This window comes from Muscardinus avellanarius (assembly GCF_963383645.1).
Source record: "Muscardinus avellanarius genome assembly, chromosome: X".
Taxonomy (NCBI): Eukaryota; Metazoa; Chordata; class Mammalia; order Rodentia; family Gliridae; genus Muscardinus; species Muscardinus avellanarius.
In genome coordinates, this window is record NC_137792.1 from 30,895,511 (window position 1) to 30,912,189 (window position 16,679).

The window sequence follows — 16,679 nt, forward strand, 5'->3', positions numbered from 1 at the left end:
AGGAGAGTATGAAATCTTCTCTGAGTTTGATCCATAGTTACAAAACAAAATTTACCAAAAATATACAAATAGTCAATAAAAGTATGAAAATATACTGGAAATTCTTAGTAAGTAGGTGAATGCAAATAAAAAACAACAAAGATTCACACCCATTAGAATATCTAGAATCAAATGTCTAGAATCAAAAGTTAGATAATAATAAATATTAGTGAGGTTGTAGAAAAACTGGAATCTTCATACATTACTTGTAAGGAAGCAAAATGCTACAACTTTGTTGTAATATAGTCTGGCAGTTTCTCAAACAATTAAACAAAAAGTTAGCATGTGAGCCTATATACCCAAGAAAAAACTTGTACATGATTGTTCATAGCAGTACTTTTCATATTAATGAAAAGTTGGAAACAACGCAAAAGCCTATCAACTGACAAATTAATAAAGTTTTGTGCTGGGTGTGGTGGTGCACGTTTGTAATCCCTGCACTTGGGAGGCTGAGACAGGAGGATCCCACAGGTTCAAAGCCAGCCTCAGCTACTTAGGCTCTCAGCAACTTAGTGAGACCCTGTTTCCAATAAAATATAAAAAAATAGGTTTGGGAGTGTAGCTCAGAGATAGAATGCCCCTGGGTTCTACCCCCAGTACCACAAAATAAATTAATAAATTAATAAAGTTTTGTTTATCTGTACATGGGAGTATTATAGGACCATGAAAAGGAATGAAAGACTGATCTTAACGACACGATGGACCTTAGAAGCATTGTACTGTTGGGTGCTGTAGCACCTCCTTGTAATCCCAGCTACTAGGGAGGCTAAGGCAGGAGAATTACAATTTCAAGGCCAGCCTGGGCAACTTAGCAAGTCTCTATCTCAAAATAAAAAGGCCCGGGGTGTAGCTCAGTGTAGAGTATCCCTGGATTCAATACTAATAACTGCCAAAAAGTATGTTAAATGACAAAAGTCCAGTTGTAAAATACCATATATCACTTCATTAACATAAAAGTTTCAGTTAGGGAAATACATAGAGACAGAAAGCAGATTAGCTGTATCTTAGAGCTGGAGAAAATTGGTGTATGATTGGAGACCTGATTGGAGACCTTAGCTAAGGCATATAGGATTTATTTGTGAGGTGATGAAAATATACTAGACTTGCCTATGGTGATAGATTTATATATCTATGAATATGCCAAAGTAACCCTGTTGTTCATGTTAAATATGCATAGTTATATCTCAATAAAGCTGTTAAAACAAAGGACCCAAAGCAGTATTTGTGATAGTAACCAGAAATGATGGTTGGTAAGTATTGGATACAAGTTCATGATGATGATCTGTCACGTTCTAAATTTCTTCTAGAATAAGTCTTTAAGGCTAACCCCTGGGAATAAGCCGTAGAATATAGCAAGAAGAGAAATCTGGTTAACTGGCCAGGAAGGCACAATACTGCCAAGATAATCCATACTTGTGTTAATTCCTGGTCGAACCCCACATCCTGAAGCAGCACTTAGATTTCATAATTACTCCTGTGGTCAGAGAATACTGTCTTTCTGTGTCTGTTTGTTTTGCAGGCCATTTATTTACTTCAAAGAACATTTTTAGATTTTTCTCTGGAAATGTTAGAAATAGATGCAACTTCTTGATTTAAAAAGGCACAAGAAGCAGGACGTGGTGGCGCACGCCTGTAATCCCCGCGCTTGGGAGGCAGAGACAGGAAGATCGCGCAGGTTCAAAGCCAGCCGCGCGCGCGCTGGCTTAGGAGACCCTGTTTCCAAATAAAAATGTAAAAATAGGTTTGTGAGTGTATCCCGGCGGTAGAAGGGCTTCCAGGAACACCAGTACCACACACACAAAAAAGAGGGCACATGAAGCCGGGCTTGGTGGCGCACGCTAGTAATCCCAACATTCGGGAGGCTGAGACTGGAGGATCAGGGTTCGCGGGCAGCCTCAGCTACTTAGTGAGGCTCTCTGCAACTTAGTGAGACCTTTTTTCAAAATATAGAATAAAATATAGGGCAGGGGATGTAGCTTGGAGGTCAAATGCCTCTGGGTTCCATCCCCAAACCCAGAAAAAAAAAATGGCACATGAAGGCAGACAGATTTACAGAGAAAGCCCATAACCCTATAAGTTACCCTACAGTAAGGGGATATGAGAGTTCTTATTTTTAGACTTTGTTATGTCTATGGGAAGGCTAGAGCTTAAGTTCTGTTTAATGGTGAACATGGGCAATTCATAGCTTGGACAATTTTTAATGATTTTGTTATTTTATTATATATTATATTAATATAATACATATATACATATATTATCTTCTTTGTGCTAGGTACTTCTGATAAAAGTCTGTGAGAAACTACAGCTATCTTAGGGAGGACTCTAATGGGGAAAAGTAACCCAGAGATATCAAGTGATAAAGGTGGCTGTGAAATCCCAATACAGTGAAAGTCAAATGAGCTTGGGAGAATCTTGGAAGCATTTAGTGCAACTGAATGAATGTAGTTTAATAAAGGCTGAAGAAAGCCTGAGGTGGCACTTTAGCCAAACCCTGAAGTATAAGTAAGGTTTACTCAGGCAGACAAAGGAGAAAGAAAAATAATGGTGACAAATAAATGAGATAGGACTATGTGGCAGGAACCATACGGCAGTTATATAGAACCAAACAAGAAAGGAAAAAAGGAAAATAACATAGATCAGTACTTCTCAAACTTGAATGTGCATACAAATCATCTAGAAAATCTAGATGCTTGGCAATGAAATCCATAGTTTGGCTGTGGTGAATTGTGCAGCTATGAACATAGATACACATGCATTAGTTTGATAGTTTGTTTTCCTTTCTTTTGGGTAGATACCCAGAAGTGATATTGCTGGATCAAATGGTAAATTTGTTCCCATTCTTCTGAGGATTCACCATACTGTTTTTCCAAAGTGGTTGCACTAATTTGCAATCCCACCAACAATGTTTGAGTTCCTACTTCTCCACATCCTTGCCAGCATTTGTTGTTTGTGTTTTGAATGGTTGCCATTCTAGTTGGAGCTAGGTGAAATCTCAGGGTAGTTTTGATTTGCATCTCTCTGATTGCCAATAATGTTGAGCATTTTCCATGCATTTATTGGCTATATGAATTTCTTCTTTTGTGAAGTGTCTATTTAGTTCATTTGCCCATTTTTTGATTGGATTATTTGTTTTCTTAGTGTTGAGTTTCTTGAGTTCTCTGTATATTCTAGGTATTAGACCTTTATCAGAGGAGTACGTGGCAAAAATCTTCTCTCATTCTGTTGGCTCTCAATTGAGGTTCTTGACAGTTTCCTTTGCTGTACAGAAAGTCTTCAGTTTCATGCAATCCCACATATTGATTTTCCTTTTAGTTTGTTGTGCCTTTGGGGTCTTGTTGAGAAAGTTTTTATCTGTGCCTATGTGTTGCAGTGTTGGACCTATACCCTCTTCAAGGAGCCTCAAGGTCTCTGGTCTAAAATCCATGTCTTTGATCCATCTTGAATTGACTCTTATACAGGGTGAGAAAGTGGAATTAATTTCCAATTTTCTGCATATGGTTAACCAGTTTTGCCAACACCATTTGTTGAACAGGCTGTCTTTTTTCCAGTGTATTTTTTTAGCCCCTTTGGAAAAAATCAATTGGCTGTAAGTGTGTAGATTTGTTTCTGAGTCTTCTGTTTTGCTCCATTGGTCTATGTATCTTTTTTGTGCCAGTACCATGCTGTTTTTAGAAAATTTTGTGAAAATACAGATTCAGACTCAGTGGCATGGGTAAGGGCACTTCTATCAAACTCCCCAGTGGTGCCAAAGCGACTGGTTCATGAACTACATTGAGTAGCAAGAGCTTAGAGATCGATTTGGGTACTATGAGAAAGGAAGGTAAAGAGTTCTGGCTAACAGGTAGATTTGTGAATAGAATGATATGGAATGATGGTGTTATGAGCTGCTAGAGGAAATATAAGAGGAGATTTTTCAGGGAAATAAAAGTTTTGTTCTGTGTTTTTTAAAGGGAATTTTTTTTGTTTTTTCTTTGTTTTTGAGATACCTATGGTATATATAGGTTATATATAGGCTTTTAGATAGAAAGAGAAAATAAAACTGTGGTTACTGAGTGGGAAGAAAAGATGAGCCTATGAAGGCACTAGCAGGTGCTGCCAGGAAATTAAGAGAATGATTAGGAGAAAGTGGGCATTAATACTGGCATAATTTCAATAAAGTGGGATGCATAATATTAAATGTTATAGATATGAAGGAAAATCAAGTGATTAATCCAAGTTGTAATGAGTAGAGGATTAAGAAGTGAGTGTTCTTAACTAGAAACAATTTAAGAGGATTGACTGAAAACTGTCAAAGAGACCGTAGCAGTATGCAGAAAGAAGTGCAGGTTAAGGGAAGGGGATTCTTCCTCTCTCTCTCCTCCTTCTTCTTCTTCCTCCATTTATTTTTCTCCTCTCTGCCTTCCGTTTTTCATTGTTATAAAATTTCCCACATACACATTGTTAGAAAATTTCCCACAAACACAATACAATTATGTATTATTTTACAGGTGAAGGATATTTTATAGATGTAGCTGACTTAGGCAGATTCATAAACTCAGGAAAAAGCCAGGACTGAAGGAGCAATTGAAACTTTGTAAGAGAAAGTTGATACTTAATGGAACAAAGTTTTCAAGAAGCAGACAAGTGATGGAGTATAGCACAGGTGATGATTCTGGTTCCAGATAGTAAGAAAACCATTATCTATTAAGTCCAGATGGAAAAATGGCAAGAATTATTACCTCTCAGGATTCTGTTTTAAATTCCAGTTTCTAGAAATTTAGTGTGCTAACTTCCTCCAGATTTTCTCTGCCACTATAGCCCATATCCCTATAGCCTGCCTCAGTTACCTCTTTGAAGTCATTCACTAATTTTTGAAATGTCTAGTTCACCCAAACTTTACAGGAGTACAGTGATTTTACTGAAGTTAATATCTACAGAGAATAAGACTATTACAGAAAAGAACCAGCCCCCGTCCATTATCTCATAGTCAGCCTCTGTTATCTCTCAAAAGGAACAGAGAAACCTTCCTCTTGAGCTACAAATAGAATTTTCTTTCTAAGCAGAATTGGGGGGGGGTGGTCATCACTTCAAGTAGAGATTAAGCTTTTGGTGTCAATTCAGGAAAATGAGCAAATTCATACCTAACAACAATTTCTCTGGGAAATAGAATTCATTCAGAAGCCGTTCATTTGCCTGGAATAGGGTAGGAGGGAAGCTTTAGGAGTATGCCAAAGTTTTGGAGTATTGCTGAAGCCTTTCTTTTTAGCTTTACTTAAACTGATGTCTTACTTTATGATTAAAATTTAAAAAAATGACATACTATACATATCATACCTAGGAACTGAGAATAGGAGTGAGTATTAGATGTTAGACTGTGTAAATAAGCAGGACTTCCAACTGATCACCTTTTGTGATCATTTTGTGGGAAATGGCACCAGGGAACTTCTCTCCATTAATTCCAAATAAGTATTTTCATGAGCTTCATCCTAGTTATTCATTAGATAATATATTTTTTATAGAGGTAGAAAGGTATATCCAGGAGTGGTGGTGCATGCGTGTAATCCCATCATTTGGGAGGCTGAGACAGGAGGATTGTGGTTTGTGGATGGCCACAGCTACTTAGTGAGGCCTTTTGCAACTCAGCGAGACAGTGTTTAAAGATAAAGAATAAAAGCTGGGCGTGGTGGCACATGCTTGTTATCCTTGTATTTGGGAGGCTGAGCCCTGAGACCGGAGGATTGAGGTTCGCGAACTGCCTCAGCTACTTAGTGAGGCCCTCCACAACTTAGTGAGACCCTGTTTCAAAATAAAGAATAAAAAACAGGGCAGAGGGTGTAGCTCAGAGGTCGAATGCGCTTGGATTCCATTCCCAGACCCACACACACACAAAAGATAAAGAATAAAAAAATAGGGCTGGGAGTGTAGCCAAGAGGTAGAATGCCCCTGGGTTACATCCCCAGTGCCGCAAGAAAAAAAAAAATGTACAAGTATTTTATAAAAGCTTTTTGTCTCTTAAATGTATATGCCTTTCTGGCCCCATTTCTATCGGTAACATTTTGCACTGTTTGGAGTGTCCAGTAGTTGGAGTGATGTGATTGATGTCAGTGATTTCAAGATAATGGTGCTCAGTCCAACTCTCAAAATCTTATGGTTGATTACCAAATGGGTAATAATTGCCCAATTTTTTGATAGAAAAATATGTAATTTAGAAATTACTGGCCTTACAAGAGAAAAATGGATAGATGCAAAAAAAATTAGATGTGGTATTGCATTGTTAAAAAAATGAAATATTTAGGGAACACAATATCATAAATAAAATAACATAAATCTGTATATGTATACATACTACTATTTATATATAACTGTACATTCTAGTCATTCATGCTTAGCTCATCTTTTGTATTTAAAGTATTTTTCTTGTAGTGAAAAATAAAAGGACATAAGGATGTAATACTGCTTACTTAGGGTATAGGAATTTATAACCACACATAAAAGTATATTGCTTGCAGTTACAATGTCTTACTGAATTAGCATGTCAAGAATTACTCGTCTAATTATCTCCTAGTTTATTCTGATGGTAGCATTTTTGTCTTTTAAATTTGATTAATCAATGCCAGTCTTTCCAGTGAATGATACTGATAATTTAAATCAGTGCCAAAAGACTATGAAAAAAAAATGATGTTTTCAGTACAGTTGAGCTTCATCGAAACAAATTAATATCCAGGCATCACAGTTTTTAATGTCCATCTAAGGTGTTTGTTCATGGATTCAGAATTTAAATAAGAAAAATTTCCCTTTACTTTAATAGATTTTATATATTTTCATAGAGACAATTTTATTATATGGATAAAATTACATGGAAATGGAGTTTAAGAAGCAGAGAAAGAACCAGATGTAGTGGCACACACCTGTAATTCCAGTAGTTGTGAGGATGAGACAGGTTAAAGGCCAGCAATACACAGTAACTTAGCAATATTCTGTTTAAAAATAAAAACATCCAGGCATGGTGGCGCACACTTGTAATCCCCGCATGTAGGAGGCTGAAACAGGAGGATCACACAGGTTCAAAGCCAGCCCCAGCTACTTAGTGAGGCTCTCAGCAACTTAGTGAGAACCTGTTTCCAAATAAAGTATAAAAAACAGGTCTGGGAGTATAGCCCAGAGGTAGAAAAGCCCCAAGTTTCCAGTCCCAGTACCACAAAAATACATATATAAGTAAAAATAAAAAACAAAAAGGGCTGGGAGTAGTCAGGTGTGGTGATGCATGCTTGTTATCCCAGGATTTGAAAGACTGAAACAAGAGGAACACAGGTTTGTGGCCAGCCTCAGTAACTTAGCAATATCTTCCACAACTCAAACCCTATTTTGAAATTAAAAAAAAAATGTGGAACTGGGGGTTTAGCCTAGAGTTAGAATGCCCGTGGGTTCAAGCCCCATTACCCTCCCCCCATACACACAAAGGCTAGGGGTATAGGCTCGGAGGTAGAATATTCTTGGGTTCAATCCCAAGAAAAAAGAAGCAGACATGGATAATACTATAGTAACCAAGACATTGTAGTTAATTTCTCTGAAGGGTGTAAGGTCTGTGTGCAGTGATATATTTTTTTATGCAGATGTTACTCCAGCACCAATTGGTGAAAAAATTATCCTTTTTTTTACACTGTATTGCCTTTGTTTCATTGTCAAAAATCAAATATATTTGGAACCGGGTGTGGTGACGCACACTTCTAATCCCAGCGCTTGGGAGGCTGAGACAGGAGGATCGTACAGGTTCGAAAACAGACTCAGCTACTTAGTGAGGCTCTCAGCAACTTAGTGAGACCCTGTTTCCAAATAAAGTATAAAATAAAATAGGTCTGGGAGTATAGCCCAGAGGTAGAAAAGCCCCTAGGTTCTACTCCCAGTACCACACACACAAAAAAAATCAAATATATTTGACTCTATTTAAACAGGTCTAATTCTGGTCTCTACTGTTCCATAAACCTACTTGTTTAGTGTGCTAGCTCACTCTCCAGTTGTTTATTTATATTTTTGCCTTTATTAGTGCATTCTAGTCTCACATCATAATGTAAATGATGTTGACAATGGTATACATGCACACAGTACTTGATGTCCCCTCCCTCCTCCCCATTTTCCTCCCTTCCAATACCAAGTGCCCAGATTGACAATGGTATATTCACATGTAAGCACATAGTCGATGGTAATATTTCCACTGATGAACCTCACTCTTCCTCCTCCCCTCCCCTTTCTCTCTGTCCCCACTGAGGTTCTCCTCCATTATCTGGAATTCCTCTGGTATCCCAAATACTTCTTAGCTCGCACATATTAGAGAAAACATATGACTTCATTTTCTCTGCTTGGCTAATCTCACTTAACATAATGTTCTCTGGGTCCTTCCATCTTCTTGCAAATTATGTAATTTTGTTCTTCTTTATTGCTGAGTAGAATTCCATTGTGTATATTTCCCATAATTTTGTAATACATTCATCTTTTGATGAACACTTAGGTTCCCCAGTACCTCCTCCAAAAGAAAGATTGGTGGTTGTTAGCGGGGGTGGAAAGGATAAATATAGAGAGCACAGATGATTTTTTGGCATATGAATCTACTCTGCATGATACTATAATGTTGGATGTGTTATCCGGGCTTGACAGAGCCTGTGAGGTTCTGACTAACTGGATTTGTTTGCCCATCTACATCAGAAAAAAGAGAAAACAATATAAAAAGGGAAATTACTTTAATCTGTTTGGTTAAAACTGAGAAGACAGCTAATTTGCCTTCACAGTCCTATAGAAACACAGTTTTTAGGAACAAAAAGCTCAGAAATGTACATCCATAGAACAGCAGATCCTGCTCTACATGGTGAGGATGTGGGCCTCCACTCGTGGAGGGGAGATAAAATTCATTGCTGCTGAGTGCTTGATCTCAAAACTTCTTCAAAACACACATACTGTCTTCTCTTATTAAAAATATTGGAGAGGGGCCAAGATGGCAGCAGTGACAGCCAGGATTCAGGAGATGCAGACAAATCCTAACCAAACCACCTTGAACTTTTGGGAAAAAAAATCTCTGGGAAGGGGGACTGCTCCTGTGGCACATGCTTAAGAATTCTGGACTTCATACCATGTAAGGAAGGAGTTCAGTGGAGAACCAGGAGGAAGGCGGCGGCAGCAGGGGCGGCAGAGGCCAGTATTTGGGAGAGGCAGAGATCTGACTCAATCTACTGTGATATTTTGAAGAAATCCAATTGGTAGCAGCGACAGTGGTGGTGGTGGTGGCGGCAGCTAGTATTTGGGAGAGACAGAGATCTGATCTAATCCACCGTGATATTTTGAAGAAATCGCCCCACAGGCAGATTGCTACCGCCGCAGATGCTTAAGAATTCTGGACTTCATACCATGTAAGGAAGGAGCTCAGCGGAGATCCAGGAGGAAGGCAGCAGCAGCAGGGGCAGCAGAGGCCAGTGTTTGGGAGAGGCAGAGATCTGACCCAATCCACCTTTTTATTTTGAAGAAATCGTCCCAAAGGTAGATTGCTACCGCCGCGCATGCTCAGCAATTCTGGACAACATGCTGGGTGGGAAAAATGTTTGAGAGAGAATTGAGATGGTAGAGGCAGCGGCAGTGGTGGTGGCCAGTATTCAGAGAGGCAGAGATCTGATTCAATCTACCTTGACCTTTTGAAGTAATTGCTCCAAAGTTAGAATGCTACCACCGCACATGCTCGGGAATTTGAGACAACATGCTTTGTGAATAAGGTGCTCCGAAGAGAACCGAAATGGCTGTGGCAGCAGTAGTGGTGGTCAGTATTTGGTAAAGGCAGAGACCCAATCCAACCCACCTTAAATTTTTAAAGAAATGTCCTCAAAGGTAAACTGCTACTGCCATACATGCTCCGGAGTTCTGGAAATCATACTGTGGGGGAAAGGTGTTCAGGAAAGATCCAAGATGGTGGTAGCAGCAGCGGTGGTGGTGGTGGTGACCAGTATTTGAAGGGGCAGACAGATCCAGCCCAGTCCACCTTGAACTTTTGAGGTAATTTCCCCAAAAGTAAACTGCTCCTGCCATACAAGCTCGGGAATTATGGACAATATGCTAAGTGGTAAAAGGTTTTGGGGGGTATCAGAGAGATGGGCCGCCACACCGTGTGTTATGGGAGACATCAGCCCTTATGGCCCCTGCGCTCCTCTGCACAGAGTGGGAGACCAGGGTGCACATGGAGCAGCAGAGCCTGCTCTCCGAAGTGAAGTTGTGGACCTCTGCCTTTGGAGGGAAGACAAAATTCATTGCCACTAGGTATTTGGGGTCCCAGCTTTTCCAAAAGACTTGTACTGCTTTCTCATATTAAAAAAAAAATGGAAGAATGCTGGGCGTGGTGGTACACACTTGTAATCCCTGCGCTTGGGAAGCGGAGACAGGATTGCGCAGGTTCAAAGCCAGCCTTGCAGGCTTAAGAGACCCTGTTTCCAAACAAAAATATATTTTAAAAAATAGGTCTGGGAGTGTAGCCAGGAGGTAGAAGGGTCTCCAGGAACCCCAGTACCACCACCAAAAAAAAAAAAAAGAAAGAAAGGAAGAAAGAAAGAAAGAAAAAAGGGAACATCTGTAAACGACCTGTTCATAGTGACAGGGTGGTGCCAGGGCCTTTGAGGCCAGGATAGAAGCCTGCCATGCGGTGAGACCTATGCTGGGGACAGTGAGGCCAGGATAGGATCCTGCCTTAAGGCAAGGCTGGTGCCGGGGCCAGCGAGGCTGGGATCAGAGCCTGCTGGGAGGAAAGGCCAGTGCTGGGGCCTCCGAGGCTGGGATCAGAGCCTGCCAAGGTGTGAGGCCAGGGCTGGGGCCAGCGAGGCCGTGATCAGAGCCTGCTGTGAGGCCAGGCTGGTGCCTGGGCTTCCGAGGCTGGGATTGGAGCCTGCCGAGGGATGAGGCCAGTTCTGGGGCCAGTGAGGCCGGGATTGGAACCAGGTGAGGGGTGAGGCCGGTTCTGGGGCCAGTGAGGCCAGGATCGGAGCCTGCCATGAGGCCAGGCCGGTGCCGGGCCAGCGAGGCTGGGATTGGAGCCTGCCAAGGGATGAGGCCAGCGAGGCCAGGATCGGAGCCTGCTGTGGGGTGAGGCCGGTGCTGGGGCCAACGTGAGGCAAGGGGCCTCACGTCGGTGCCTGACGTGAGGCAAGGCCGGGGCTGGGGCCTCCGAGCCCAGGATTGGAGCCTGCCGAGGGGTGAGGCCGGTGCCGGGGCCAGCGAGGCCGAGATCAGAGCCTGCCAGGTGGCCAGGCTGGTGCCGGTGCCTCCAAGAGTGGGATCGGAACTTAAAATGCAGTATACACAGAGAAATATCACAGAAAATAAAAAATCAGATGCTTTCCCTAATATGCAAAAATTAGGAAGAAATGGGTAATAGGAGGAAATCCAGTTGAAGAAAGGACCCTATGGAGGAGCAATTAAGGTGACCAATCAGAGGGGATGGGATGGGGGAAGATGGAATCTCTTTAAAGTACATGATGTAGGTAAACAAATATATCAAATTTAATCACTAAATCAAGCATGGGATCGAGGGAGGGGGAGGGAATGGGATGGGGATCAGATAAAGGCTAATTGGATGATGTGTGCTTGTATACCCTCACAAGTCTTGTATTCCATTTGAGATGTTTGACTAAAATGCACCAATAAAAATACTTTAAATTAAAAAAAAAAGAAAAAGAAAACAGAACCCAGAAAAGTTGCTATTTTTCCAACCTAGACTGCTATGGAAAAAGTTAAATCAGAGCAAGACTCTTGGTTCCTAATGCAAAACCCTGTCTTCCATCCCTCCTTTTGCTAGCATGTGGAGGAGATAGCAGCCTGTAGTAAGTAATTATATTTCATTTTTTACCACAGTTTGTGCTCATGGGTTGCAGCACTCAAGGAAAACAGTTTTATGCTTGGAAACATAGCACCACTCTCTATTTAAATATTTAAATGGTCCACATCTTGTCTACCCAAACTGCCACTGCTTATATATACTAGCTCAATCCATTAGCCATAGTCATTTTAAAAAATAAACAGCTACAATTTAAACTTGAAATGCTAAGGCCTTTCAGACAACACAGATTGACTCTTTAGTAACCGTGAGATTCTTATTTCTTCAGCTCTCTGCAGGCGTGTGTGTGTGTGTGTGTGTGTGTGTGTGTGTGTGTGTTTGTGTGTGTGTGTTTGTGTGTGTGTGTGTCTGTGTGTGTGTATGTGTGTGTCTGTGTGGAACTAGGGATTGAACTCAAGGACATTCTACCTCTGAGCTACACGCGTAGCCCTTTTTATTTTGAAGCAGAGTCTTATTAGATTGCCGAAAGTCTCAAGTTGCTGAGACTGGCCTCAATCTGCATTCCTCCAGTCTCAGCCTCCTAAAAACTGAGATTACAGGTATGTGCCACCACACCCAGATCTCTGCAGAATTTATAAATATAACCAAAGTGAACATTCTATAGTCGTAATACTTGTGAAAAGGACCTGTGGTAGAGAGTGAGAAACAGACTGAGTAATTTTACTTTTTTTTTTTATTGCAGAACTGGGAATTGAACCCAGTGGCATTCTACTTCCAAGTTACACCCTAGCCCTATTTTTTATTCTTTATTTTTAAACAAGGTTTCACTAAGTTTCAGAAGGCCTCACTAAGTACTCGACTCTTGCTGAAAACCTGTGATCCTCCTATCTCAGCCTCTCAAGTACTGAGATTACAAGTGTATGCCACCATGCCTGGCAGCAATTTACTATTGAGTACCTTCTGTTACTGTATCTTCTACTGGTATATGTTGAGGGTCAGCAAATGGAAATATCAGACATGGTTGGGCTCAACTTCCTGATAACTTATAGACCAAATGAGGAAAGGAAAGAAAGCATACTATGTAAAGGACTCCGTGTATCTACACAGAGTAGGATAGTATCCAGGTGTTTGAGTTGCCTCTGAAGCAGACCCTGAGAGAAGTATTTGAGTCCATGTGTTGAAAGGAAGGTGCAAGGAGCATGAGAGAAGAAGAATGAGGCATACAAGGAAAGGTAGCCAGTAAAAGAAACATTATTTGATAGATATCACAATAGGTAACTAGAAGTTAATCCTGTGAAGTAACACTGGGAAATGGTATAGAGCCCATACCTTAATGTTTTTCTCCCATGAGTATTAATTCCCTGGCACTTAAGCCTACAAAGAAGTAGGTACAACTGATTTCTGTAGTTCTGGAAGAAGTCCTCAGATACAGTGGGAAGATACTATAAACTGGAAGTTGACTTGTGTATGAATGAAGCAGAAGCACTCAGAGTGTCTGCCATAGTAGGATTCCTGGTGAAGGTGAGACTTAACAGTGCTCTTTTGCTTCTCTTCCCAGGCTTCTTCATGACATTGTCCCTGTTGTCCATTGTGTATGGAGCCTTGCGCTGCAACATCCTAGCCATCAAAATCAAATATGATGAGTATGAAGTGAAAGTGAAGCCTCTGGCCTATGTCTGTATCTTCCTCTGGAGGAGTTTTGAGATCGCCACTCGGGTCACTGTCCTAGTCCTTTTTACCTCTGTCCTGAAGACCTGGGTAACGCTAGTTGTATCTATCAACTTCTTTTGCTTCTTCTTGTACCCCTGGATCCTTTTCTGGTGCAGTGGTTCCCCATTCCCTGAAAACATAGAGAAGGCCCTCAGTCGGGTGGGCACCACCATAGTGCTGTGCTTCCTTACTTTACTGTATGCTGGTATCAACATGTTCTGCTGGTCAGCTGTACAGCTGAAAATCAACAACCCTGACCTCATCAGCAAGTCCCAGAATTGGTACCGGCTACTGGTGTACTATATGATGAGATTCATTGAGAATGCCGTCCTCCTGCTCTTGTGGTATCTTTTCAAGACTGACATTTACATGTATGTCTGCGCACCTCTGCTGGTTCTGCAGCTGCTCATTGGGTACTGTACAGCAATTCTCTTCATGCTCGTATTCTACCAGTTCTTCCACCCTTGCAAAAAGCTCTTCTCCTCCAGCGTTTCTGAAAGCTTTCAGGCATTTCTCAGGTGTACCTTTTGGGCCTGCCGGCAAAAGAAACTTCAAGATTCGTCAAGAAAGACAAAGTTATCCAGAGTCCAAAAAGAAACAACTCCAAGCAACAAAATAAGTCCTAAGCCCACTCACATCTTAAGTGCTGATGAGCTGTGCACTGCTTAATAGGACCAGAAGTCTTTCAGGGCACAAGCATATGATTTTTTGGGTTAAAACCTGTTCTATGAAGAAATAATGAGCCCTGCACAGGGAACAAGGCAGGCACAAATTAACTCTCAACTGCTTGTGAGCTGCTGCTCCTTATAGAGCTCTTGGGTATGTGGGAGCTATGGGGAGAAGCCAACGAAACCTGAATGTTGAAGGGGAAGCCCAAGGCACCACAGTTCACAGGAGATCATGTGATAGTCTTGTAGGCCTTCCTGGTATTTTCACTAACAAAGTACCCCTGAAATATGAATTGGATGGTTAGAGCAGTTAGGGAAACTTAGGAGAGGAGATTACTTGTCTTCTACTTTTCTAGACTATTAGTCTGGGTAGCTTGATTATTTATTATCTCTGAACACAATTTTCACCCAAGAGTCATCCTAATGACCAGAGAAGGTCATTGAAGTTTTGCCATCAGCAACATAATCTCCATCAGAGCTGACAGTGAGGGCTGTCCAAGAGTGGTTTTTGAATAGATACATATTTCATTTTCATCTCATTAGGGCTTTTTGTACATAACCCATTTTAGTCACCCTGGCATGATATCTATAATCAATTCAAGAGCCTAGATTTGGGATCTATTCCATTGTATATATGGCTACAAAAATTGGATTCTAAATTTGGTTATGGAAGCCCTAGAATTATAGGAAAGTCGTGTTCCTTCCATATGTTGAAGAAAACATCAAAATGATGGGGGCTTATGTAAGTAGAATTGTTACTTTCTCAGAATGTTTGAAGATTGGAATCTATTCAGATTTCCTAATGGTTCAATCCTGTCCTACATTTCTGGGAAATTTCTAGTAGAATTTCGTAGAATTTTCCTTTTTAGGAAAGAAGAAAATAAAATCGATAGTCTTTACTTCTTCTCCCTCCTCTCTCTTCCTTGTTGCCAGGGAAGTTTTAGATAAGAGTTACCTCAGCAAACAAGTTTTTTTTTTTTTAATAGAAAATCTTACAGAAATCTCTCACCAAGTTCAGGTATATAAAACATTTTACTTTTCATTATTTGAAGGGAAGTGTTTTTCCTCACCACCACCTCTAGCTGGGGATTGACTTCAGAAGCTCTTTTTTTTTTCTTTCTTATGTGGTACTGGGTGTGGAACCCAGGACCTTTTCTACCTCCAGGCTATATTCCCAGACCTATTTTTATACTTTGTTTGGAAATAGGATCTCACTAAGTTGCTGAAAACCTCACTCAGTAGCTGAGGCTGGCTTCGAACCTGTGCGATCCTTCTGTCTCAGCCTCCCAAGTGCTGGGATTACAAGCATGCACACCACGCCCAGCTAGAAGCTTATTAAATTATAGAATTAACCAGAACATTTTTGACTTTGTGGAATGCATTTTGATTTGGCATAACTGTGAATTAATTTGAACAAGAGCTCCAGTTTTATCCTCCTACCCTCTTTATCTTCTATGTTGTTTCTCCTTTAATATGGAATTATATTTGTTTTATTAAAGAGTATAGGGTAGCATATTTCATAATTGTCTTAGACAATACCTGGAACCAGTGCCATTATTTCTACCATGAAAATCTCGATAATGAAAAACCTGGAAACAGGTAATCATAAAGATCATACTAATTTAGAATGAGGCTTAGAGTAAAATCTGCGAAATGTACAAAGGAAACTCTGTGGACTACCAAATATAATGGGGATCTATATCTCTGACGATGTGAACCCACAAAATATTTTTATCTAGCCATCACACTTCTGATAATTTTCCTTTTTAGTTTTTTATTGTTGTCAATCTTTTTTGTGGTAATGAGAATTGAACCCAGGAGCATTATACCTTTGAGCTATACCTCATCCCTATTTTTATGTTTTACTTCTCAAACAGGGTCTCATTAAGTTGCAGAGGTCCTCACTAAGTTTCTGAGGTGGGCCTTGAACTTACAATCCTCCTGTCTTGACCTCCCAAGTACTGAGATTACAGGCATGTGCTACCATGCCCATTGTGGTGTCAAATATATAAAACATTTCATGCACACAGATGAAAAGGAAATTTGGCAATCAATTTCCATTACTTTTAGGAGGTCTGTGAAACATTAAGTATTCTTTCACAGTACATTATATTTATTGTTTTATACAGTTCCATAGATATACATTAATAAGTTTGTAAACTAGTACCTCTGTTTTAGATTTGTAAGATATTTTTCCTAATTTTAAATTATTTTGTCTATCAATATTTGTGCTCTGATTTTATGGGAATGCCCAGATCATTCTTGTCCATTTTATACAAATAATTATAATTCACATTTTTTTATTAATTGCATGCCATAACTTGTCACAACAGCAGCTCTAACTGAATCATTATCATTTGACTGGATATAGATGAAGTATTTCTTCAAAATATATTGAAATAAGATTACAAACATATTGAGACTTTCTTTTGTCATTACTGGAGAGAGTTCAGTATAGAGATTCACATCTCCCTGTTCAACCA

The 16,679-nt window shown here is 40.3% G+C and overlaps 1 protein-coding gene across 1 annotated transcript in view; it reads left to right on the top strand.

The window, feature by feature from the left end:
* Positions 1-14,197, top strand: part of XK (X-linked Kx blood group antigen, Kell and VPS13A binding protein) — a gene marked incomplete at both ends in the record, with an annotated part of 41,622 nt that extends 27,425 nt beyond the window's left edge. Inside the window, one exon of the mRNA XM_080718849.1 lies at positions 13,377-14,197. Within this exon, the coding sequence (XP_080574975.1) occupies positions 13,377-14,197 (821 nt within the window). The remainder of the gene's footprint in view (positions 1-13,376) is intronic.
* Positions 14,198-16,679: the final 2,482 nt, after the last annotated feature.